We start from the raw sequence: 18,686 nt of genomic DNA on the forward strand, positions 1-18,686 counted from the left end.
TTCATGAGAGGAATTAAATCGCTGGACTTATTTCCAATGGTAAAAGGAGGTGCAGGGGTGAGATTTAATTAATTCATGCCCTTGGAAAGTAAAAAGTTCAATTCTGTATTAATTAAACGGTAAAAAAAGGAACACACATAAGGAAAGAAGCGAGGAAGGAAAGGGTCCAGCCGATCCAACGTGTTTGATTTGTTTGTTACCAGTACTGTACGTGTAACATTATTCTGGTGTCTGAAGTAAAGGTGCCGTATTGATTATTTATTTTATTGTTACCTTGTCAGTAATTAATTAGTTTCTTCTTTGTAATAGCAAATAATGATGAGGATGAGGATGATAATGATGGTAATATAGTAATAATAATGGTAATGGTAATGATGTTGATAATAATAATAATAATAATAATAATAATAACGAAAAACAAATGAAATACAAGGGAGGGTTACCTGAAAGAAAATCAATAAGCTACCTCTTCTCGCAGACTGCAGTGCAATCAAAATATTTTACACCACTCACTCACGGTATGCACGGCGGGACCTGCTGCTGCTCCTGCTGATGCTGACGATGATGTGGGCTGCGCGATTTTGGTTTGACACTAACTATAACCGTAGCATTAAAAACCAAATATTATTTTCCATTTTCACGTAGACGAAGACATTACATTTTAGAGTAAATACTTAACTAGCTGGACAAAAGACGTCTTACGGCAGCAATGCACACGTATTGACAGACACAATCGCGTACACGTCAGTGGTGTTTACAGAATCAGCTGACGCGCCGCTCAGCCGCTGCTGCCGCCGCTGCTGCTGCCGCTGCTGCCGCCCTGGGCCTGGCTCTGGTTTTCTGCCACCCTCATGCCTTGAGTCTTATAAGTGCCTGTTCAGTACTCAGCCAGGGTTTGGTGTTTTCCAGTAGCCAGTGCAGCCCTCCCATGCGCTACAGGTCCCCAGATGGAGGTGCTGTATCATCAGACTAACCGCCTGCTGCAGGAGGTCACGTCCCAGGACCTCATCAGGGTGCAGCGCGCCCACTCTGCCGAGGAAGCTAATGGCGCAGAGAACACTGTGGTGCAGAAGCTGGACGCCATACACGCGTGAGTCATTGGTTATGGAGGAACCAAAAGGGTCAAAGTTCATCACAACAGGTTATGTAATGGGAGAGTGTTTGTGAACACCAGGTTAGAAGAGGAAAATTCTTTTCTTCTCAGGTTTAATTTATATGGTGAAAACAAATGACTTTTTATATAAGGGTGAGTGAGAATGAACAGGAGTGACTTGCAGCTTCTTGTGCCATATTGATTTGTTTATCAATAACCTGTGAAATTATTGCTAAATGTTTACAAAAGGTCCTTTGCCAGATATGGCCGTTTGTCACCTTAGACATTTTTGGAAATGCAAGATTTGGTCTATTTTGATATCCCTGACCAACTAACTCAATATTAACTTAATCTGAGGTAGCCTAACCCTAAAACTAAGCTAATCTAACCCAACTTAAACCTAATTTAAGTGATTTTTGGCACAATGCTTTGATTTTTAAAAGCATTAATATGAGTCAGTAATAGCCAAGTGCGCCAAAAAAACTTCATAGACGTGAAGCACAGTGAGCATACTACCACAACATGCAGTCCTGATGTCATGTGCTACTGACAAGGATCAATAGTAAACATTAATCAGAATTGCACATTAGGATCAGAATTTAACAGATTTTGCTACATCACAGCAAATGAATACACAAGTATTTACATGGCAGGATGCGGTGCACAGACACACCAAGGATAACCACTTTATGAACTTGAGGTTTTCATGACAGTCTTGGTAGATAAGAAGCATCATGAACTTCCTCTCACATTGCTGTGAAAGATTCCCCTGCCAACACCCACCTCTCCATCTGTCACAATATTAATCACATCAACAGAAACTGCAATCGCCTGGACATCCTGATCAACAAAGAGCCAGCCGCCAGGAGAGCAAACGCCAAGTATCGTGTGGACCAGCTCAAGTATGACCTTAAACATGTACAGGTGAGCACGCAGCCTTCTCTTGCTCAGTTCTGATGATTTCCATTTTGTAAATATAGATATGCCTTTTTTTGTATTATTATTATTATTACTTTACGTGTGATGTAACAAATTATTATGTTCGTCAGGTTTTTGTTTTGAATTGTAGCCTTTTGCAAATTGTGAGTCACATGTACTATAATATATTCCAGTGAATAATCAGAAAAACATTAACCTTGTAAAAATTTTTAGTATGATTTTGTATGTACATTACAGAATTCCTTTGCAATGCTTCAACACCAAAAACAAATGCGAGCACGTGAGGCGGAGGAGAGACAAGCTTTGCTATCACGGAAATTCACCACCAATGAAGACACGTCAATATTTCTGGACCCTGAACTCCAGCATCATGACAAACTAGGGGTAAGACAAACCAATACATTACTGCCCTCTTCTGAATTTCTTCCTGTACTTTAAGTACTTTAGTCCTGTGTATTGTAGCATATTGCAGTGAAAGGGTTACCAGTTGTGGCCTTTGATCTCAGATTTAAGGGTTTGCATACAATTTCCTACTTGAATGTGATGTTATTTTGCTTCAGGAGGCTAATCGGCATATGGACGAAATGATTGGAGCTGGTGTGAGCATCCTGCAGGGCATCAGGGATCAGGGGTCGATGTTAAAGGGAGCCAGGAAGCGCGTGCAGGACTTGGCTAACACCTTGGGCCTGTCCAACACTGTCATGAGGATGATTGAGAGACGGTCCACACAGGATAAATACATTCTGTTTGCCGGAATGGTTATTGTGCTTCTTTGTCTGTACTTTGCACTAAGATACTTATGAAGACAAATGAACAGGCCTTGTATTCATTCCTTTACTGTAAAATCTATACACACTCATATTTATTATATACATGCTCATAGGACTGAGATGACATTTGTTCCTCAACACGTGCTTGCTGTCATTGTCACAGGTCTTATTCATCTCTCATCATGCACATACTGCTCACAGCAAGCATCTTAATGACACTTCAGGGTAAATATTCTGAGGCATTAATAACTGTTAAGATTATGAAAGTATTACATTTTGCCTTATGAAAAAAGAGTATAGGTGGGTAACATGGGTGCATTTGTTTTATTTACACTACTGCAGCATACACATTATCATGAAATTTTCTGTTGTTTGTTACTACATATTCACATGAAGTTTCACTAATGAATAGAAAGAAAATGAACAAATAGTTATAAACTTTCACTTATGTTAAATTATATGCTAGAGTATTTTTAGAATGGCAAAGAAGAATTATTTATCAATCATGTCATTTCCAGAACACATTTTGCTAAATATACTATTCACTTTAATTTTAAGATTTTGGTATACCATAATATTTTCATTTATCACTTTTTTCTATCTCTCCTGATGCTTCTGTGCATTAGTACAGGGTGTCGTGTACTGCATGGCCAGATTATGAAAAGTTCTTACAATGTTCCTGTGAGCTGGATTGAGGAAATGCATCGGACTCCTAAAAAATAATTCTGACATCCTAGTAGATCCTGCAGCCTTCAGTGATGGTGTGTCACTAACACAGTGCTTGTGCAGCCCATGAAAATTTGCCTCCACTCTGATGCTCAGCCCTTCACCTGTCACACACCCAACACTATTCTTTAGCACAGAAAGAAAAGATGAATTTCATGCTGGATAGATTAGTGAACCAGGAAATCATTGCACTGGATGTTGGCAATGACTCAGTGAGTGGCTTAGCATAGGGATCAGAAGATGCAGTAAACTCTGATGTATAAACAGCCACAGACATCTGGAGCTCATCACTTGTGAATATCAAACGTATGGGACCTCTGAGAAGCTTATATTGAGCCCTAGGAATGATGAAAGTCTTGATTGGTTGTAATGCTTCATCAGGGAGTAATTGCCAATGACCCCACACAGCATCCAGTGTGAAGTACTGAGAGCCTCTCGTGACCTGCATCACTGCCGTACATGGTGCCCAGAAAGGGTGATTAGGCTGGAGGACTTGCTGGTTCAGCTTTGACAAATTAACTGTGATGCAGAAGCCACCTGGTGTTTTAGGGCCAACAACCGTATGGTGCCACTGTGCCAATGCCTCACCTCTACCAGTGTGATGATTTCTTGGTTCACTATTCTATCCAGCATGGCCTTCATCTTTTCTTTCTGTGCTAAAGAATATTGTTGGGTGTGTGACATGCAAAGGGTTAAGTATTAGAGTGGAGGTGAATCTTCTTATGCTGCTCAAGCACTGTTTTAAGTGTCACGTCATCACTGAAGGCTGCAGGATCCACCAGGACATCAAGACTTCTCTTAAGAGAGTCTGATGAATTTCCTCAATCCTGCTCACTGGAACACTGTAAGAACTTTTCATAATCCACCCACATGCCATGCCATACCTTGTACTCATGTAGATAAGCATCAGGAGAGAGTTTATGTGGCAGCCTGGCTTGGGGCTACCAGAGGAGAGAGGTAATTGGGATGCTTGGTTTGTTTCAGTTTGGTTTAGAGTGTTTTGGAAGTAAGGGAGAGCTGGGTAGAGAGAAGGAGAAGAAATTTGAGGATGTTTGAGAGATGCTTGGTGGTCTGGGAAAGTGATGGGAGATGCTCAGAGAATAAGGAAATGGTTATGATGGACATAGAGATTGGGAAAGTCTGAGAAAGATTGGAGAGGTTGAATCAGGTGAGTCTAAGACACGTACATACTAGGAGAGACTAAGATGGACTGAAATAGATTAGGAGAGGCTGGAAAAGATAGAAATAATTTAGAAATAGGTTGGTAGAGGTTGGAAAAGGCTAGAAGAGATTTAAGGCCCGTCCAGACTTGGGTTCACACAGTGTATCGTATGGTTTTCATGACCAAGAGAGTTGTTGTATGAGACATTTTCACAACATGATGTGCCTGACAGTAGCTGACAAGCTGCTTGCTTCATCATCCCATTCACACAATGGCTGATGGTTCAGAGTAATTATGCACTTAATACTACCTAAAGATGCATGCAAATATGCATTTGGTATGGTGCAATATGTGCTTATCTCCTATGAAAAACAATAGTAATAGTAATATGCAAGGATTACTTTTACTTATTGGAATTTATAGCTATATCACTATTCATACATATATTGATTAAAATTTAATACAAATTTTCATGTATAAAATACTGATACACAACTGAGTGTAGGTTTTCTGCTTAGGAAGTATGTGGTCTAATCCTATTCAAAGTTTTTTTTTTTTTTTTTTTTTTTCTGAGACCAAGAAACTGTAATTAAAATACCATTACCTAGGCAGGCTACTTACAGATTACTCAACACATACGAAATAGAGAATATGCCATAGTACAGGGAAAAAAGCTTAAAAATATGCATATGCTTAGTTAACACATGCATTAGCATATGCACATTATTCAAAAAAATCTGGGCAAATGGCAGTAGCAAGATCAAGATCAACGGGATGGAACAGATGAAAAATAAAGTATAGAAATAAAAAGACAAGTAAATAAGTAAGAAAAAAATACAAAGTAACGAATTCAATACAAAACACTAAGGATATAAACACAAAAGACACAAATTGAGCCACATAAAGTCCCCGGTGGAGTGGGCAAGTGGCGGGGACGGCCGCTAGATGGAGGTGGCGCGGAGTAAACAGAGAACAGTCACAGGGTGGCAAGCAGGCGAGGAGGTGCGGCACTCCCTCCCTTCTGTTTGTACCTAATACCCTTACATTACTAATTATCCCCACGCACTGTAACTCCAGCTGATAGACTATAAAGCAACGGTGCATAGGAGTTAATAGCGGTGCGTGACGTGTGGCGGCGGTGTGCTGGTGAGGAGAACCATTGCTAGGCGGCTGGGTGTCACGTAGCTATCGACACGGGTGGGAAAAACGCACGCAAAATTAATAGTTTCCCTAATCCTCACGTGCTCAGGTGTTAATGGCAAGGAAATACAGGAATGAGTGTGTTTATTAGGTTATAATGTGTGGTATGGCGAGTAGATGGAAGCTGGTAGGGCAAGAGTAATGTGATGTAGATGTTATGGAGGTTTGATGAGGGAAATTTCAGTGTTTAAATTCCACGTGTTGTAATATTGTAATGTATCGATCGCATCTTTGTACCTGTGCATTAGTATCAAGGAACAGGATGCAAAGGAAGGGTATTGATAGCTTGTTAATTCTCAAATGACGAGTAAAATTAATTGTTCGGTAACTAATATGCCTAAATTGTCAAAAGGGAAGAAAAAATAGGGAATAGGGACTGAAAATTTGTCATTCTCCCTGCCTCTAGATGTCATTAGGAAGAAAATGGATATCAAATAGGTTCTTTCATGCTGTCAGGTGAGGGAAGGAGGTAAAATGTGTATATGTCATTCTCTAGTAGTTTTTGCGCCAGTGATGTCATATTAGGTGTAGAAATGCACAGGTAGGCGCCAGATGTGGTGTAATTTCTGATATATGGAGATAAGTAACAAAAGGAGGGATAGGATTACATGAAATAACAAGATATACTTTGATTATTCTGAATATTAGTGTAAATACTCATGTTTTAAGAGATATAGAAGACGTGTTAAGAAATTAATTTGAATGAATCTGGTGAAAGGATGAACGCAGATATAATTATGGAAGTCTTGAACCTGTGTGTGTGTGTGTGTGTGTGTGTGTGTGTGTGTGTAGTGACGGGGAGGTGTACATATCCTTGCAGAAGTGTAGTGCACATACAGACACTGAGCGCCATGAGTGGGTGGTGGAGCAAAGGTAGCAAAGGACTGGCTGCCCTGGGTCACGTGATAGGGCGGTCGTGTCAAGGTCAGAGTGGACGTGCTGTGTCCATCTCCGCCCTGCCATCCCTTGCCCCCCGGACCACGCCCCCCCTCGCTGCCGCCCTCCACAGGTAAAGTACATTATTATTTTTATTATTATTATTGTTGTAGTTGTTGTTGTTGTTGTTGTTGTTACTACTACTACTTCTTATCATTGTGTCAAGTTTTGTTATTTTTCATTTTGTTGTTTGTTTATTTATTTATTTACTTATCTATTTGTTTATTCATTTAACTTTTTCACTTTATTTTTTTTTACATTTTTTTTCAATTGTATGGTTTCCTTGCTTGTTTTATTTTCATTCGCTCGTTGTTGTTTAAATTTTCTTTTTCTATATTTTATTTTTACCTTTGTTCAACTTTTTTGTTTTTATTTCGTATATGCACTAGTTTTTATTTATTCATATATATTTTTATTTACTCCGTTTTTTTTCAGCCTATCTTTCATTTTATTAACTTATTTCTGTCCATTTCATTTATTTTGATGTATTTCTCATTTATTCTACATTATACATATATGCGTACCAGCTTATTCTATTCTCTAAATACGTACTACTTGTAATTTATTCTTTTATATATATTTGCTTCGTTTATGTATGGATGTGTTTGTTAATTCCTGTTTAATATCTTCCTCACTCCACCTCCCTCAGTGTTGGTGTGATCACTATGGTGGTCCTTTGATTGATAGGTTCCCTGTGGTATCGATTTGCAATTAGGTAAAGATTTAATTCGTACATCAAATCACTAGCCATCAATTACCACCTGGCTATTGAATGTGCATAATGAGAGCGAATAGTTATTACATGAAACGCTGAATTGAGGTAATGAAAGTAACGTCAACAAATAACAATAATAGCAATAATGGTAATAGTAATGTTAATAGTAATGGCATAGCAAGCACTCCATTTTATTATATTTCCCTTCACATTTACGTAAGTTTACCGTGGAAAAAAAACAACAACGTAGAGGTAACATTTTAGTTCTTTCATAGCGAATTAGAAAAGTTTCGTCTTATCTTTTACGTATATAGCGAGTAGGTGACAGTCTCTCTCTCTCTCTCTCTCTCTCTCTCTCTCTCTCTCTCTCTCTCTCTCTCTCTCTCTCTCTTCAACATGTGGTAAAGCAACGAGGGCAGGCAAGTCACCCACCGAGGCACGTGTACAGGGAACAAAACTGGATTATGGCAGTGTTGTACGTTTGATATATTGATGAGAGAGAGAGAGAGAGAGAGAGAGAGAGAGAGAGAGAGAGAGAGAGAGAGAGAGAGAGAGACCAGACCCGGAGACCCCAAGACCCCCACTCCTTTCCACCACCACCTACACACACCAGACACATGCACACACGCACGTACTATCGATGCCCGCGCGACTGGAAAGACGAAGAGGTGTTGAATCAATGGTAAACACATTTGAAAACCTTACGGCGTTGCGTGCGTGGCCTTTCGTTGTCAATAGCCGCAGAAAAGGAAGAAAACGAAAGGGTTCCCGATCAACAAACACACTCGGGTTGCCTAAACACTTTCCTTCTCAAACGCAGCCGTGAAGAGTAGGAGGAGGAGGAGGAGGAGGAGGAAGGGGGGGGTCAGAGTGCCTCCTGCAACGTCAAGGTCATAGGAAGGTCGCCTGGGGACGTTGTGTGTGTGTGTGCTTGCGGTTCTGCTTCCTTTTGTGTTTTTATTGTGATTGTTGTAATGGTGATGATGATAGTGATATTAATGGTGATGGTAATGATGACAGCAAAATTTATAACAATGAACAACAAAAATAGTGTTTTTTTTTTATGCTAGTGCTGTTACTACTACTACTACTACTACTACTAATAATAATAATAATAATAATAATAATACTGTTCGTCATTCTCATAGTAACCTTGCCCTCTCTCTCTCTCTCTCTCTCTCTCTCTCTCTCTCTCTCTCTCTCTCTCTCTCTCTCTCTCTCTCTCTCTCTCTCTCTCTCTCTCTCTCTCTCTCTCTCTCTCTCTCTCTCTCCCCGCCACCCCTGCAACCTCAATTACAATCCTTCTATTTCCCTTTTGACTCTGAGCTAGCTTCACCCAGAGACCAGAAGAGCTCGCCTGGGTGGAGCTTAGAGGCAGCGGGGGAACTAAGAAGCAATGAACCGAAAAGATTATGTCCGTATTTTAGCTTAACGGGCCGTGCAGACTTGAGTGTCGTCCCAGGTGCCAAGATCAAGGTCAAGATCAAGCTATGAGTGTTTATTACGTGGGGTATTGAGTGTTTAGTGGCTGTGTAGAAGGTTTTTATAGGGAGTTTGCTTTGATTGCTTAGGTGGTGATGGTGGTGGTGGTGGTTTGGTTAGGTTAGCTTGTCTTGTCTTGTCCAAGCAGCAGCATATCTTTTGGTCCTAATTTGTGATCGTTGAAGCTGTAGAGAAAATAAAAGTGAAAAAATCTCAGTAAAGGATGAATTAATGAAGTATAATCTGTAACAAACTACTACTACTACTACTACTACTACTACTACTACTACTACTACTACTACTACTACTACTACTACTACTACTACTACTACCACAATATAGATTTCACTACCATATAAAGTAAAGTCAAAATACAATGGGATGATGGAAGAGGAGGAGGAGGATGAGGAGGAAGTGAGCCATGGAAGTAATAAAACATGAGAGGTGTAATGTAATGATTTGGTGATGCTGGTGAGGGAATGTGCCATAGTAATGAGAGAGAAGGAATGGTGAAGGGGAATAAGAAGCATGATTAGCAGTGTGAATTATTAAACATCCGACTGTGAAATGCATGAGGAATGACGGTAAGAGGAAGGAGGATGAGCCAGGGGGTGAAATGTAGAGATAAGAGAAGGGATGATTGGTTTAATGCTTCCTAATAATGGTGATAAGGTAAAAATGTCATAATATAAGATAAGAAATGTTACTGTTTTGAAATTTTCCAAACCTCTTAACCTCTTCGATACTGGAACACATTTTTACTTTAGATTTGTGTATGATTAGACCATTTTATTGACATTAGGAAGGGTCTATAGAGGTGAGAATATTAATGGCCAGACTCTTCACTATTTCAATTCCCGACATAAGTTTCTGCATCTGTGTAAAATCATTCAATAGTAAGCAGAATGAATAAGGAAACGCGTCATGGTACTGAAGGGGTTAAAGCTCCCTAGTGACTCAGCACAGACACCCTGATTACCGAGTCTAAGCCCTTCATAAACCACTTTATTTGAAAACTAATTCCTTTTCTAATTCCTGAGTGTGAGGAGTGATGAAACGATGAGGTGGGAAAGATGATGAGTAAGAGATGACGGTAACGAAGGGAGGAACATCACTGAGGGTAGATGGTTGACTGTTTACCTTATAGATGAGTAATGGTGAGTGTTAGAGAGTGTGACAGTGTAGTGAGTGGAGGAGAGAGGCGGTGAGAGGGTAGGTGATGCATTGGCTAAGTGCAGATGAAGAGTGACGGAGTTATGTGGTGTGATCTAAGCGTCCCAATTCTGAAACGCTCCTGGCAGCACCTTCACTACTTGCAAAGCCTCGAATTGAAGCTGCACGTGTTTTCAAGGGTGTTTTTTTACAGTTCTAGGGAGAGATTAACAAGATTTCTACATTATTTAAAGGAGAAACAGTGTTAGGATCCTTGCTAATCATCTCTGTGACCTTTGAAAATCGTAGTGGTGAGAGAGCAAGGTGTTTCTGAAAGTCAAGGTCGGTTAGTTAGGAAGACTGTGGGGAGGAATAGTTGGTGCTGGCAGGAGTGGAGGAGGGAAGGCAAGGCAGGCTAACATCTTCAGTACCATGGCACGTTTTAGTATTTATTCTGCTTACTCTATGGTGATTTTATACAGCTTCAGAAACTTACGTGGGGATTAAAATAGTGAAGACTGTGGCTATTAATGTTCCTAATGTAAATAAAATCGTCTGATTATAAGGAAAACTCGTGGTAAATATGCGTCACACTACTGAAGGGGTTAATTGTTAGCTAATTAGAGATGTGACAGAATAAATCCGTCTTCTGAAGTATGGGATGAAGGGAACATAGTACATAAAAAGAGGCAAGCAATGATAGGTGTAAACATACGGTACAAAAAACAAAACAAAACAAAAATAGTATACGATGTGTCTGAAGCATAGATAAAAAATATATATATATACGTAAAATAAAGAAAAACTTATAACAGTGATAAGCAACGTACGATTAGTTTCAAATGGTACGGAAATATTTGGTAAAAATGTGTTCGATTAAAAGCAAGCAGGCAGGCTGGGCAGGAAAGGACATGTGCTTCGTAGGACATGGAGAAGGTTAAAGAGTTGCCAAGAACCTCGTCTAGACACACAAGTTACGGGAATGAGTTTTGTGAACCTCCAACCTTACCCTAGAGGAGTGAAGGGATTAAATGTCCAGCCACGTGTTGACTTAGATGAGATTGGGTTTCCCTTCTCTTGTCTTACCTTATTATAAACTGTCTTACCTTTTTCTTTCCTTGCCTTGCCTTGCCTTGCCTTGCCTTACCTCATCTCTCCTTTCCTTGCCTTGCCTTCCCTTGTCTTGTCTTACCTTACCTTACCTTACCTTATCTTGTGTGAGAGAGAGAGAGAGAGAGAGAGAGAGAGAGAGAGAGAGAGAGAGAGAACTGAAGTAAGAAAATTGGTTTGCTCTATTGACCTACTCCGGCTGGTGTGAATTAAACGACCGTATCCCTCTCTCTCTCTCTCTCTCTCTCTCTCTCTCTCTCTCTCTCTCTCTCTCTCTCTCTCTGGCTATTTTTTTCCATTTATTCATTTATTGATTTTTCTTTTATAATTTCTTTATTTTTTTATTTTTTCGGCTATAAATCTTCACGTCTTTCCTTTTTTGTGCGGGGTCATTTTTCCTTCATTCTTTATCTTTCTTCGCCCTTCCCTTCTTCCTTCCTTCCTTCCTTCCTTCCTTCCTTCCCACCTTCTTTCCTACCTTCCTTCCTTCTTTCCTTCTTTCCTTCCTTTCTTCCTTCCTTTATTATCTTATCGACCTCAAACTGTCCTTTCAAGTAGCTAATTGTTGTGATTATTCTCCCCTCAACACACACACACACACACACACACACACACACACACACACACACACACACACACACACACACACACAGTTTAATCCAATAAAGCCTTCATGGTCAGAATGTAACGTCTATTTTATATACTGTGGAAAAAAAAAAGTAAAATTCCCTTGTGCGTGGTAAAAATTTTGAACATTGAAGTGATACTAAAAATACACCTTTTACGCGAGGGAAAATTTAAACCGGTAATTTTAATATGGCGAGACTTTATTATTTTCATGCTTTATATTTAGAACAATGAAGCGTCGTTGTGGGGAAAGAATTAACACCTTTGAAACTGTAGTAAAAAGATTAACCCCTTCAAGTAGTGGGACGCATTTTTACCTTGAGTTTTGGGTGTGATTAGACGATTTTATTTACTTTAGGAAGCGTCTATGGGGATCAGAAGATTAATAATAGCCAGAGTCTTCACTATTTTAATCCCCACATAAGTTTCTGAAGCTGTATAAAATCACCAAGTATGCAGAATGAATATGGAAATGCGTCATGGTGCTGAATGCGTTCGAATACTTTATGGCTGAGAAATATTCATCATTATTGTCAGTAAATCCATATTGTATAGTCACGTGTATGTAGAATTAACAGAGTCGCCGAAAAGAAAAGGGAAAACAAGTGGAATATTATGTAAATAAAAAGAAGTGAGGGTTCCTTTTTTCTCTCAATTCTCACACGCAGAGATTAGCCAGTGATCTCAATAAAGCCAAACTGTATCTCCCATGTTTGATACAGAAAAGCAACGATACCTCACTGTATTGGAAAGGATATAGAAGTGAAAAATAGATGGCATAGAAAAGTAAATGGTAAATTGATACACATACATGGGAAAAAAAGATTATAAAAGGACTTCAAGATATTTTTAGGGGGAGATGGGAAAGCAAGAGGCGCAAAATAGAGAAATAAAGAATAGATACTGTAAAGAAAAAAGTAAATGATAAAATAATACAAGAAAAAGAAACAGACTAATTTTTTTTATTTATTTTTTTAGGGTGAAAGGGGAAAGGAAGAAGCGCAAAATATAGAAATAAAAAAATAGATGTAAAAAAAAAGTGAATGATAAAATAATACACATATACTCTGCAGGGAAAGAAAGAATGCAAGATTTTTTTTTTTCCTTTTTTTTTTTTATTGGGCGGTGGGGGGGGAGGGGTGGCAGGCAAGAGGCGCTAAGTCAGCCAAGAGGAGTCAGAGAGTGCTTCAGAACCTCCCTCTTGAAAACCCTCTTTAAAGACCTTCCTCTTTGCAAAGGCATCTTCCCCTTTAAAACTACCCACGCTCTTTTTCAAAACACAGGATGGGAACTTTACCCCTATTGTTTCCGTGGATAAAAACCCGCCAGATTTGTACATTATCCACTGGGAAGGGACGAAAGGGAACGCAAAGGAACACAAAGAAAGGAGCAAGAGAGTAGAGGACCAGTTGATGCTGTGTGTGGTGGGAATTAATCGGTGGAGTAACAAAGGAACACAAAGGAAGAACAAGGATCAAAAGGACGGAAGTGATAGAAAAAGAAATTGATTTAAAAGTGGAAGGGAAGAAGGAAAGACGAACATTTTTGATTCGCAGGAGAAAAAGACAAGTGCTTAATGAAAAAAAAAAGAACAGTAGAAGAGAAGAAAAACAAGAAAGTGTAAGGACATAACGAAAGAACAATAATGAACGAAAGTAACACAATGGAACACAAAGGAAGGAACAAGAGAGTAGAGGACCAGTTGATGCGGTGTGTGGTGGGAATTATTCGGTGGAGTAACAAAGAAACACAAAGGAAGAACAAGGATCAAAAGGACGGAAGCAATAGAAAAGGAAATTGATGGAAAGGTAGAAGGGAAGAAGGAAAGACGAACATTTTATATAAGGAAAAAAAAAAGTAATTAATGAAAGAACCAAGAACAGGAAAGAGAGAAAAAGAAAGGAAAGAAAGTGCAAGAACATAACTTAAGAATAATAATGAACGAACGTAACACAATGGAACACAAAGGAAGGAACAAAAGAGTAGCGGACTTATTGGTGATGTGGGAGGTGGGACTTTTCAATGGAGTACCACAAACGAATACAAAAGAAGAACAAGGAGCAAGGAACGGAAGCCACAGGACTTATATTCACTGAAGTAACACAATAGAACACAAAGAACAAAGAGAAGAAGACCAATTAGTGATGCGAGAGGGTGGGTTTTTAACAATGGAAGACCACAAACGAATACAAAGGAAGAACAAGGAGCAAGGAATGGAAGCTACAGGACTTATATTTAGGTGTTACTTTTCAATGAAGTAACACAAACGAACTCAAAGGAAGAACAAGGAGTAATGGTGGGCAGGGTTGGGGAATAGCTCTCGATTTGGGAAAGGGCGGAAGCTGAGATTTATTGTATCCACTGAGGCAACGCAAAGGAACACAAAGGAAGGAACAAGGAACGATAATTACTGATATGATTTGAATGACTATCTTTTCTGTCTGTCTGTCATTATTTTTGTGGTCTTGCTTATATTATCCTATTTTCTTCATTTCTCAATTTTCTTTCTCTTTCAGTTATGCTTAACCTCTTCAGTACTGGGACACATTTTTTACCTTGAAATTTGTGTACGATTAGACCACTTTGACATTAGGAAGAGTCTATGGAGGTCAGAAGATTGATGGCCACAGTCTTCACTATTTTGATTCTCCTACATGGTTTTCTGAAGCTGTATAAAAGCACCAAATAGTAAGCGGAATGAATATGGGCACGCGTCATGGTACTGAAGGGGTTAAGATTTTATTATTTACATCTAATTAGTCTCATACAGTTAGAATAAGGAATAAATAAGATAAACATAATAAATAGAATCGTGACACCTATAAGAATCACACACACACACACACACACACACACACACACACACACACACACACACACACACACACACACACACACACACACACACACACACACTCACTCTCCCTCTCTCTCTCTCTCTCTCTCGTCTGGGTTAGGTTAGCTTCGATTAGGTTAGGTCAGGTCAGGTCAGATTGAGTGACATGACTAGCGGGATCGTTGGCTGCCTTGTCCCTCACCCTGTCCCCCTCACCCTGTCCCCTCACCTTGTCCCGTCACCCTGTCGATGCTTTCTTGGTTGCCATGGTGATGTTCGTGTAAGTTGCATATCTCTATTATTCTCATCCATTCCCTGTTTCTCCCTCTCCCTCTCTCTTTTTTGTAATCGATGTAGGTGAGAGTAATGTTGCTGTAGGAGGAGAGGAAGAAGGAGGATGAAGAAAGGGAGAAAGATGCATAGGGAAGAAGGAAAGAAAAGGGAGGAGACTAGAGGAATGAGTGAATAATTAAAGGAATGAGAAATATGAATAAAAGAGAACCAGGATGAAAATAGGAGAAGAAGGAAGAAGAGGATGAAGAAAGGGAGAAAGATGCGTAAGGAAGAAGGAAAAGGGGAGGCAAGACGAAAAGGAGTGAATGAAAAATGAAAAGTTAATTAAAAAGGAGTGAGAGAAAGAACAAAAGAGAGCCAGGATGAAAATAGGAGAAAGAAGGGGATGATAAAGAAAGGGAGAAAGATGCGTAGGGAAGAAAGAAAAAAAAGGAGGAAAGACGAAAGGAATGAATGAATAATGAAAGGAATGAAAGATATAAACAGAAGAAGACCAGGATGAAAATGGGAAAAAGGAGGAGGAGGAGAATGAAGAAAGGGACAAAAATGCATAGGGAAGAAGAAAAAGAGTGAAGACAAGAGGAAGGAAGGAATAGTGAAAGGTTAATAAATAAATAAGAGCTTTGAACAAAATAGAACTAAGATGAAAAAAAAAATAACAAAAAAATATATACTCCTTCATAATGTCCAACTTAATAGCCTTCAGATGAACTCAAAGACAGACGTAGAGAGGAACAAGAGTGCGTGAAATAGCAGCGGAGTGGAGGTGCGTGACTCAGGTATTAGTGAAGGTATTGCCAGGAGTCGAGTGGTGGTGGTGGTGGTGGTGGTGGAAGCAGTGCATAGAGTAGGGTGTTATATTGGCAAGGTTGACAGTGTGGGTGGGGGTATGGGTGTGGTTTGGGGGCAGGGTAGGGGGATAGGGTGGGTTTGTGTTAGTTTGGATAAGATAGGGTGGTGGTGGGTTAGGTGAGAGGAGGGAATGCATTAGGTATTCTCTCTCTCTCTCTCTCTCTCTCTCTCTCTCTCTCTCTCTCTCTCTCTCTCTCTCTCTCTCTCTCTCTCTCTCTCTCTCTCTCTCTCTCTCGCCACATTCCTACTTAGTCATAACACGCTACTGACTGAAAGAAAAGAACGAGACAGACGGCGAGGACACACACACACACACACACACACACACACACACACACACACACACACACACACACACCTTTGTATTTATTCTACCTGTCTGGCCCCTTTAAGCAAGATCTCAGCCGGGTGTATAGATAGAGAGTTGGTCATCGTACCTCCTGCCCTCTCTCTCTCTCTCTCTCTCTCTCTCTCTCTCTCTCTCTCTCTCTCTCTCTCTCTCTCTCTCTCGTTATTTTTTATTGAAAGGACTGGATTTTCTTTTTTTTTTTTTATTTTCTCTTCCACATTCCCTTTTCTTTTTTTATTCCTTCCTTCCTTCCTTCTCTCCCCACTCATTTGTCTTCTTTCTTTCTTTCTTTCTTTCTTTCTTTCTTTCTTTCTTTCTTTCTTTCCTTCCTTCCTTCCTTCCTTCCTTTCTTCCTTCCTTCCTTTTTTCTTTGCTTCCATCAATCTTTTTCTGTCCATATTTATTTATCTCTATTCTATTTACTAATTTATTTATTTATTTTTTCAAAGATGGTGCGTAGACGATGTACTCTAACTATACATCAATTTGCCTATCTTTTATTCACTAGCCATTATTTTTTTACTCTTACACAAAGAAACATCAATAATCCCTTCATATTTAAACACGTTCCTTACCTCCTCATTTAGCCACACACACACACACACACACACACACACACACACACACACACACACACACACACACACACACACACACACACACACACGAGGGCATATTTTTAAAGACTGTTGTTGGCTGGGTAGGTGTAGGCGTATCAGAGAGAGAGAGAGAGAGAGAGGAGGGAGGTGCACTTGCTAACAGACAGTATTCGTGCCAGGTGTTTGCTTTGTTCTCCTCCTCCTCCTCCTCCTCCTCCTCCTCCTCCTCGTTTACTTATTTTTCTTCTTTCTCTGCATTCGTATCCCGAGTTGTGTATTTATGTGCTTTGTTGCCATTGCTGCTGCTCTTGTTGTTGTTGTTGTTGTATTGTTCATTATTGTTCTTGTGTTATGTTCTTACTCTTTCTTGTTCTTGTTCTTGTTCTTCTTTTTTTTTTTTCTTCTTCTTCTTCTTCTTCTTCTTCTGCAGGCAAAATTCCTCTATTCCGTCACTTGCTTTGACCGGTTAGTAGATTTATATTTATTCTCTCTCTCTCTCTCTCTCTCTCTCTCTCTCTCTCTCTCTCTCTCTCTCTCTCTCTCTCTCTCTCTCTCTCTCTCTCTCTCTCTCTCTCTCTCTCTCTCTCTCTCTCTCTCTCTCTCTCTCTCTCTCTCTCTCTCTCTCTCTCTCAGTCACGCGTCACGTCATCATGTTTACAGTTATGGAGACAGTAAATGCGCTTAATTATACTGCTGGAGTAACAGGGAAGGAGGAGGAGGAGGAGGAGGAGGAGGAGGAAGAAGAAGAAAAAGAAGAGGAGAAGGAGGAGGAGGAGAACAAGAACAAGAACAAGAAGACGGAGGAGGAAGAAGAAGGGTATGTTTGGAGAAGGGAAGGAACACTCAGAAGTTGGGAAGTTATGAGGAAGGGATGACTGTGTGTGTGTGTGTGTGTGTGTGTGTGTGTGTGTGTGTGTGTGTGTGTGTGTGTGTAGTGAGGGAGGTACTTAAGAATGTGGATGGAAAAACAAGGGGAGGAAAAATAATAAAATGGGAGAAGACAAAAAACAGCGAGAAAATAGGAAAGTAGAAAGGGAGGAAAGCTGGACATTTTTAACCATAAGGGGAAAAGAAAAGAGGAAAAGGAAAGGGAAATTGATTGGAAAGTAGAAGGGAAGAAGGAAGGGTGACCATTTTTAGACTCGTAGAAAGAAAAAAAAGAAATCGGTTTTTTTTTATGATAAGGTGGAAGGAAAAGAAAAGGGAAGAAGGAAAGACAAACATTAATTCGTAGGAGGAAAATAAAGAAATGGAGATTGAGAAAAATAAATAATAGAAGAGAGGAAAGATGAAAATTTTTGAACCACACGAAGAAAAAAAAAAAAAAAAGGAGAGATTGATGAAAGAAAAAGAAGTCGAAGAAAGGACGGAAGGATAGATAGACATTTCAGAACGATAGATTCAAAACTATGGGTGAAACAAGAAAAAGGAGAAAAATAAAATAAATAAACCAACTGGTAAATAAGAAGAGAAGACACACGTTAAGAAAATAAATATAAACAATAGAGATTGATGAAGGAAAGAATAGGAGAAAGGGAGGAAGAATCGTCATTTCAGAACCATCAATTTAAAACAATAGATGAAACAAGAAAAAAGAAAAACTGACAATAACAAGTAGATAATGAAATAAGACGTTATAGAATCGTGTTTTAAAATCGTGAAGGGAGAGAAGGAAGGAAGACAGTTAGCGGAGTGTCTACCACCCGTGACAGACTATTAACACCACCAGCCGCCCACACCATCACCTGACGCCCACACACCGTTACTGTCTGTTTGTATGTATGTCTGTCCGTCCATCTGTCCTCATTTACCTCCGCTATATTGCCCTTCCTTTCCTCTTTCCT

General features: G+C 39.6%; 2 protein-coding genes across 6 annotated transcripts in view; both read left to right on the forward strand.

Annotated features, from left to right (window-relative positions):
* Window positions 1–740: 740 nt before the first annotated feature.
* On the forward strand, window positions 741–3,354 carry LOC123515678 (Golgi SNAP receptor complex member 2-like). The gene is made up of 4 exons (XM_045274508.1): window positions 741–1,090; window positions 1,912–2,017; window positions 2,270–2,416; window positions 2,593–3,354. The coding sequence occupies exons 1-4, from the start codon at window positions 948–950 to the stop codon at window positions 2,833–2,835; spliced, it is 639 nt and encodes a 212-aa protein (XP_045130443.1). The 5' UTR covers window positions 741–947; the 3' UTR covers window positions 2,836–3,354.
* A 2,258-nt stretch (window positions 3,355–5,612) lies between these two features.
* The window catches only part of LOC123515367 (farnesyl pyrophosphate synthase-like), a 34,326-nt gene continuing 21,252 nt past the window's right edge, over window positions 5,613–18,686 (forward strand). For 2 of the 5 annotated variants that reach the window (XM_045273873.1, XM_045273876.1), the window contains exons 1-2: window positions 5,613–5,692; window positions 6,711–6,899. In XM_045273873.1, coding sequence (XP_045129808.1) covers window positions 6,742–6,899 — 158 coding nt within the window. In that variant the 5' untranslated portion in view covers window positions 5,613–5,692; window positions 6,711–6,741. Of the gene's footprint in view, window positions 5,837–6,710; window positions 6,900–18,686 lie in introns of all 5 variants that reach the window. The other 3 variants (XM_045273872.1, XM_045273874.1, XM_045273875.1) reach the window with 3 other exon arrangements.

This window comes from Portunus trituberculatus, chromosome 39 (genome assembly GCF_017591435.1).
Source record: "Portunus trituberculatus isolate SZX2019 chromosome 39, ASM1759143v1, whole genome shotgun sequence".
Lineage (NCBI taxonomy): Eukaryota > Metazoa > Arthropoda > Malacostraca > Decapoda > Portunidae > Portunus > Portunus trituberculatus.

Bases quoted from the DNA above. Each gene is read 5' to 3' on its own strand.
- LOC123515678 (XM_045274508.1), top strand. From the start codon at position 948: ATGGAGGTGCTGTATCATCAGACTAACCGCCTGCTGCAGGAGGTCACG. The intron at 2,018-2,269 runs GTGAGCACGCAG...TGTACATTACAG, and splicing joins ATGACCTTAAACATGTACAG to AATTCCTTTGCAATGCTTCA. The intron at 2,417-2,592 runs GTAAGACAAACC...ATTTTGCTTCAG, and splicing joins AGCATCATGACAAACTAGGG to GAGGCTAATCGGCATATGGA.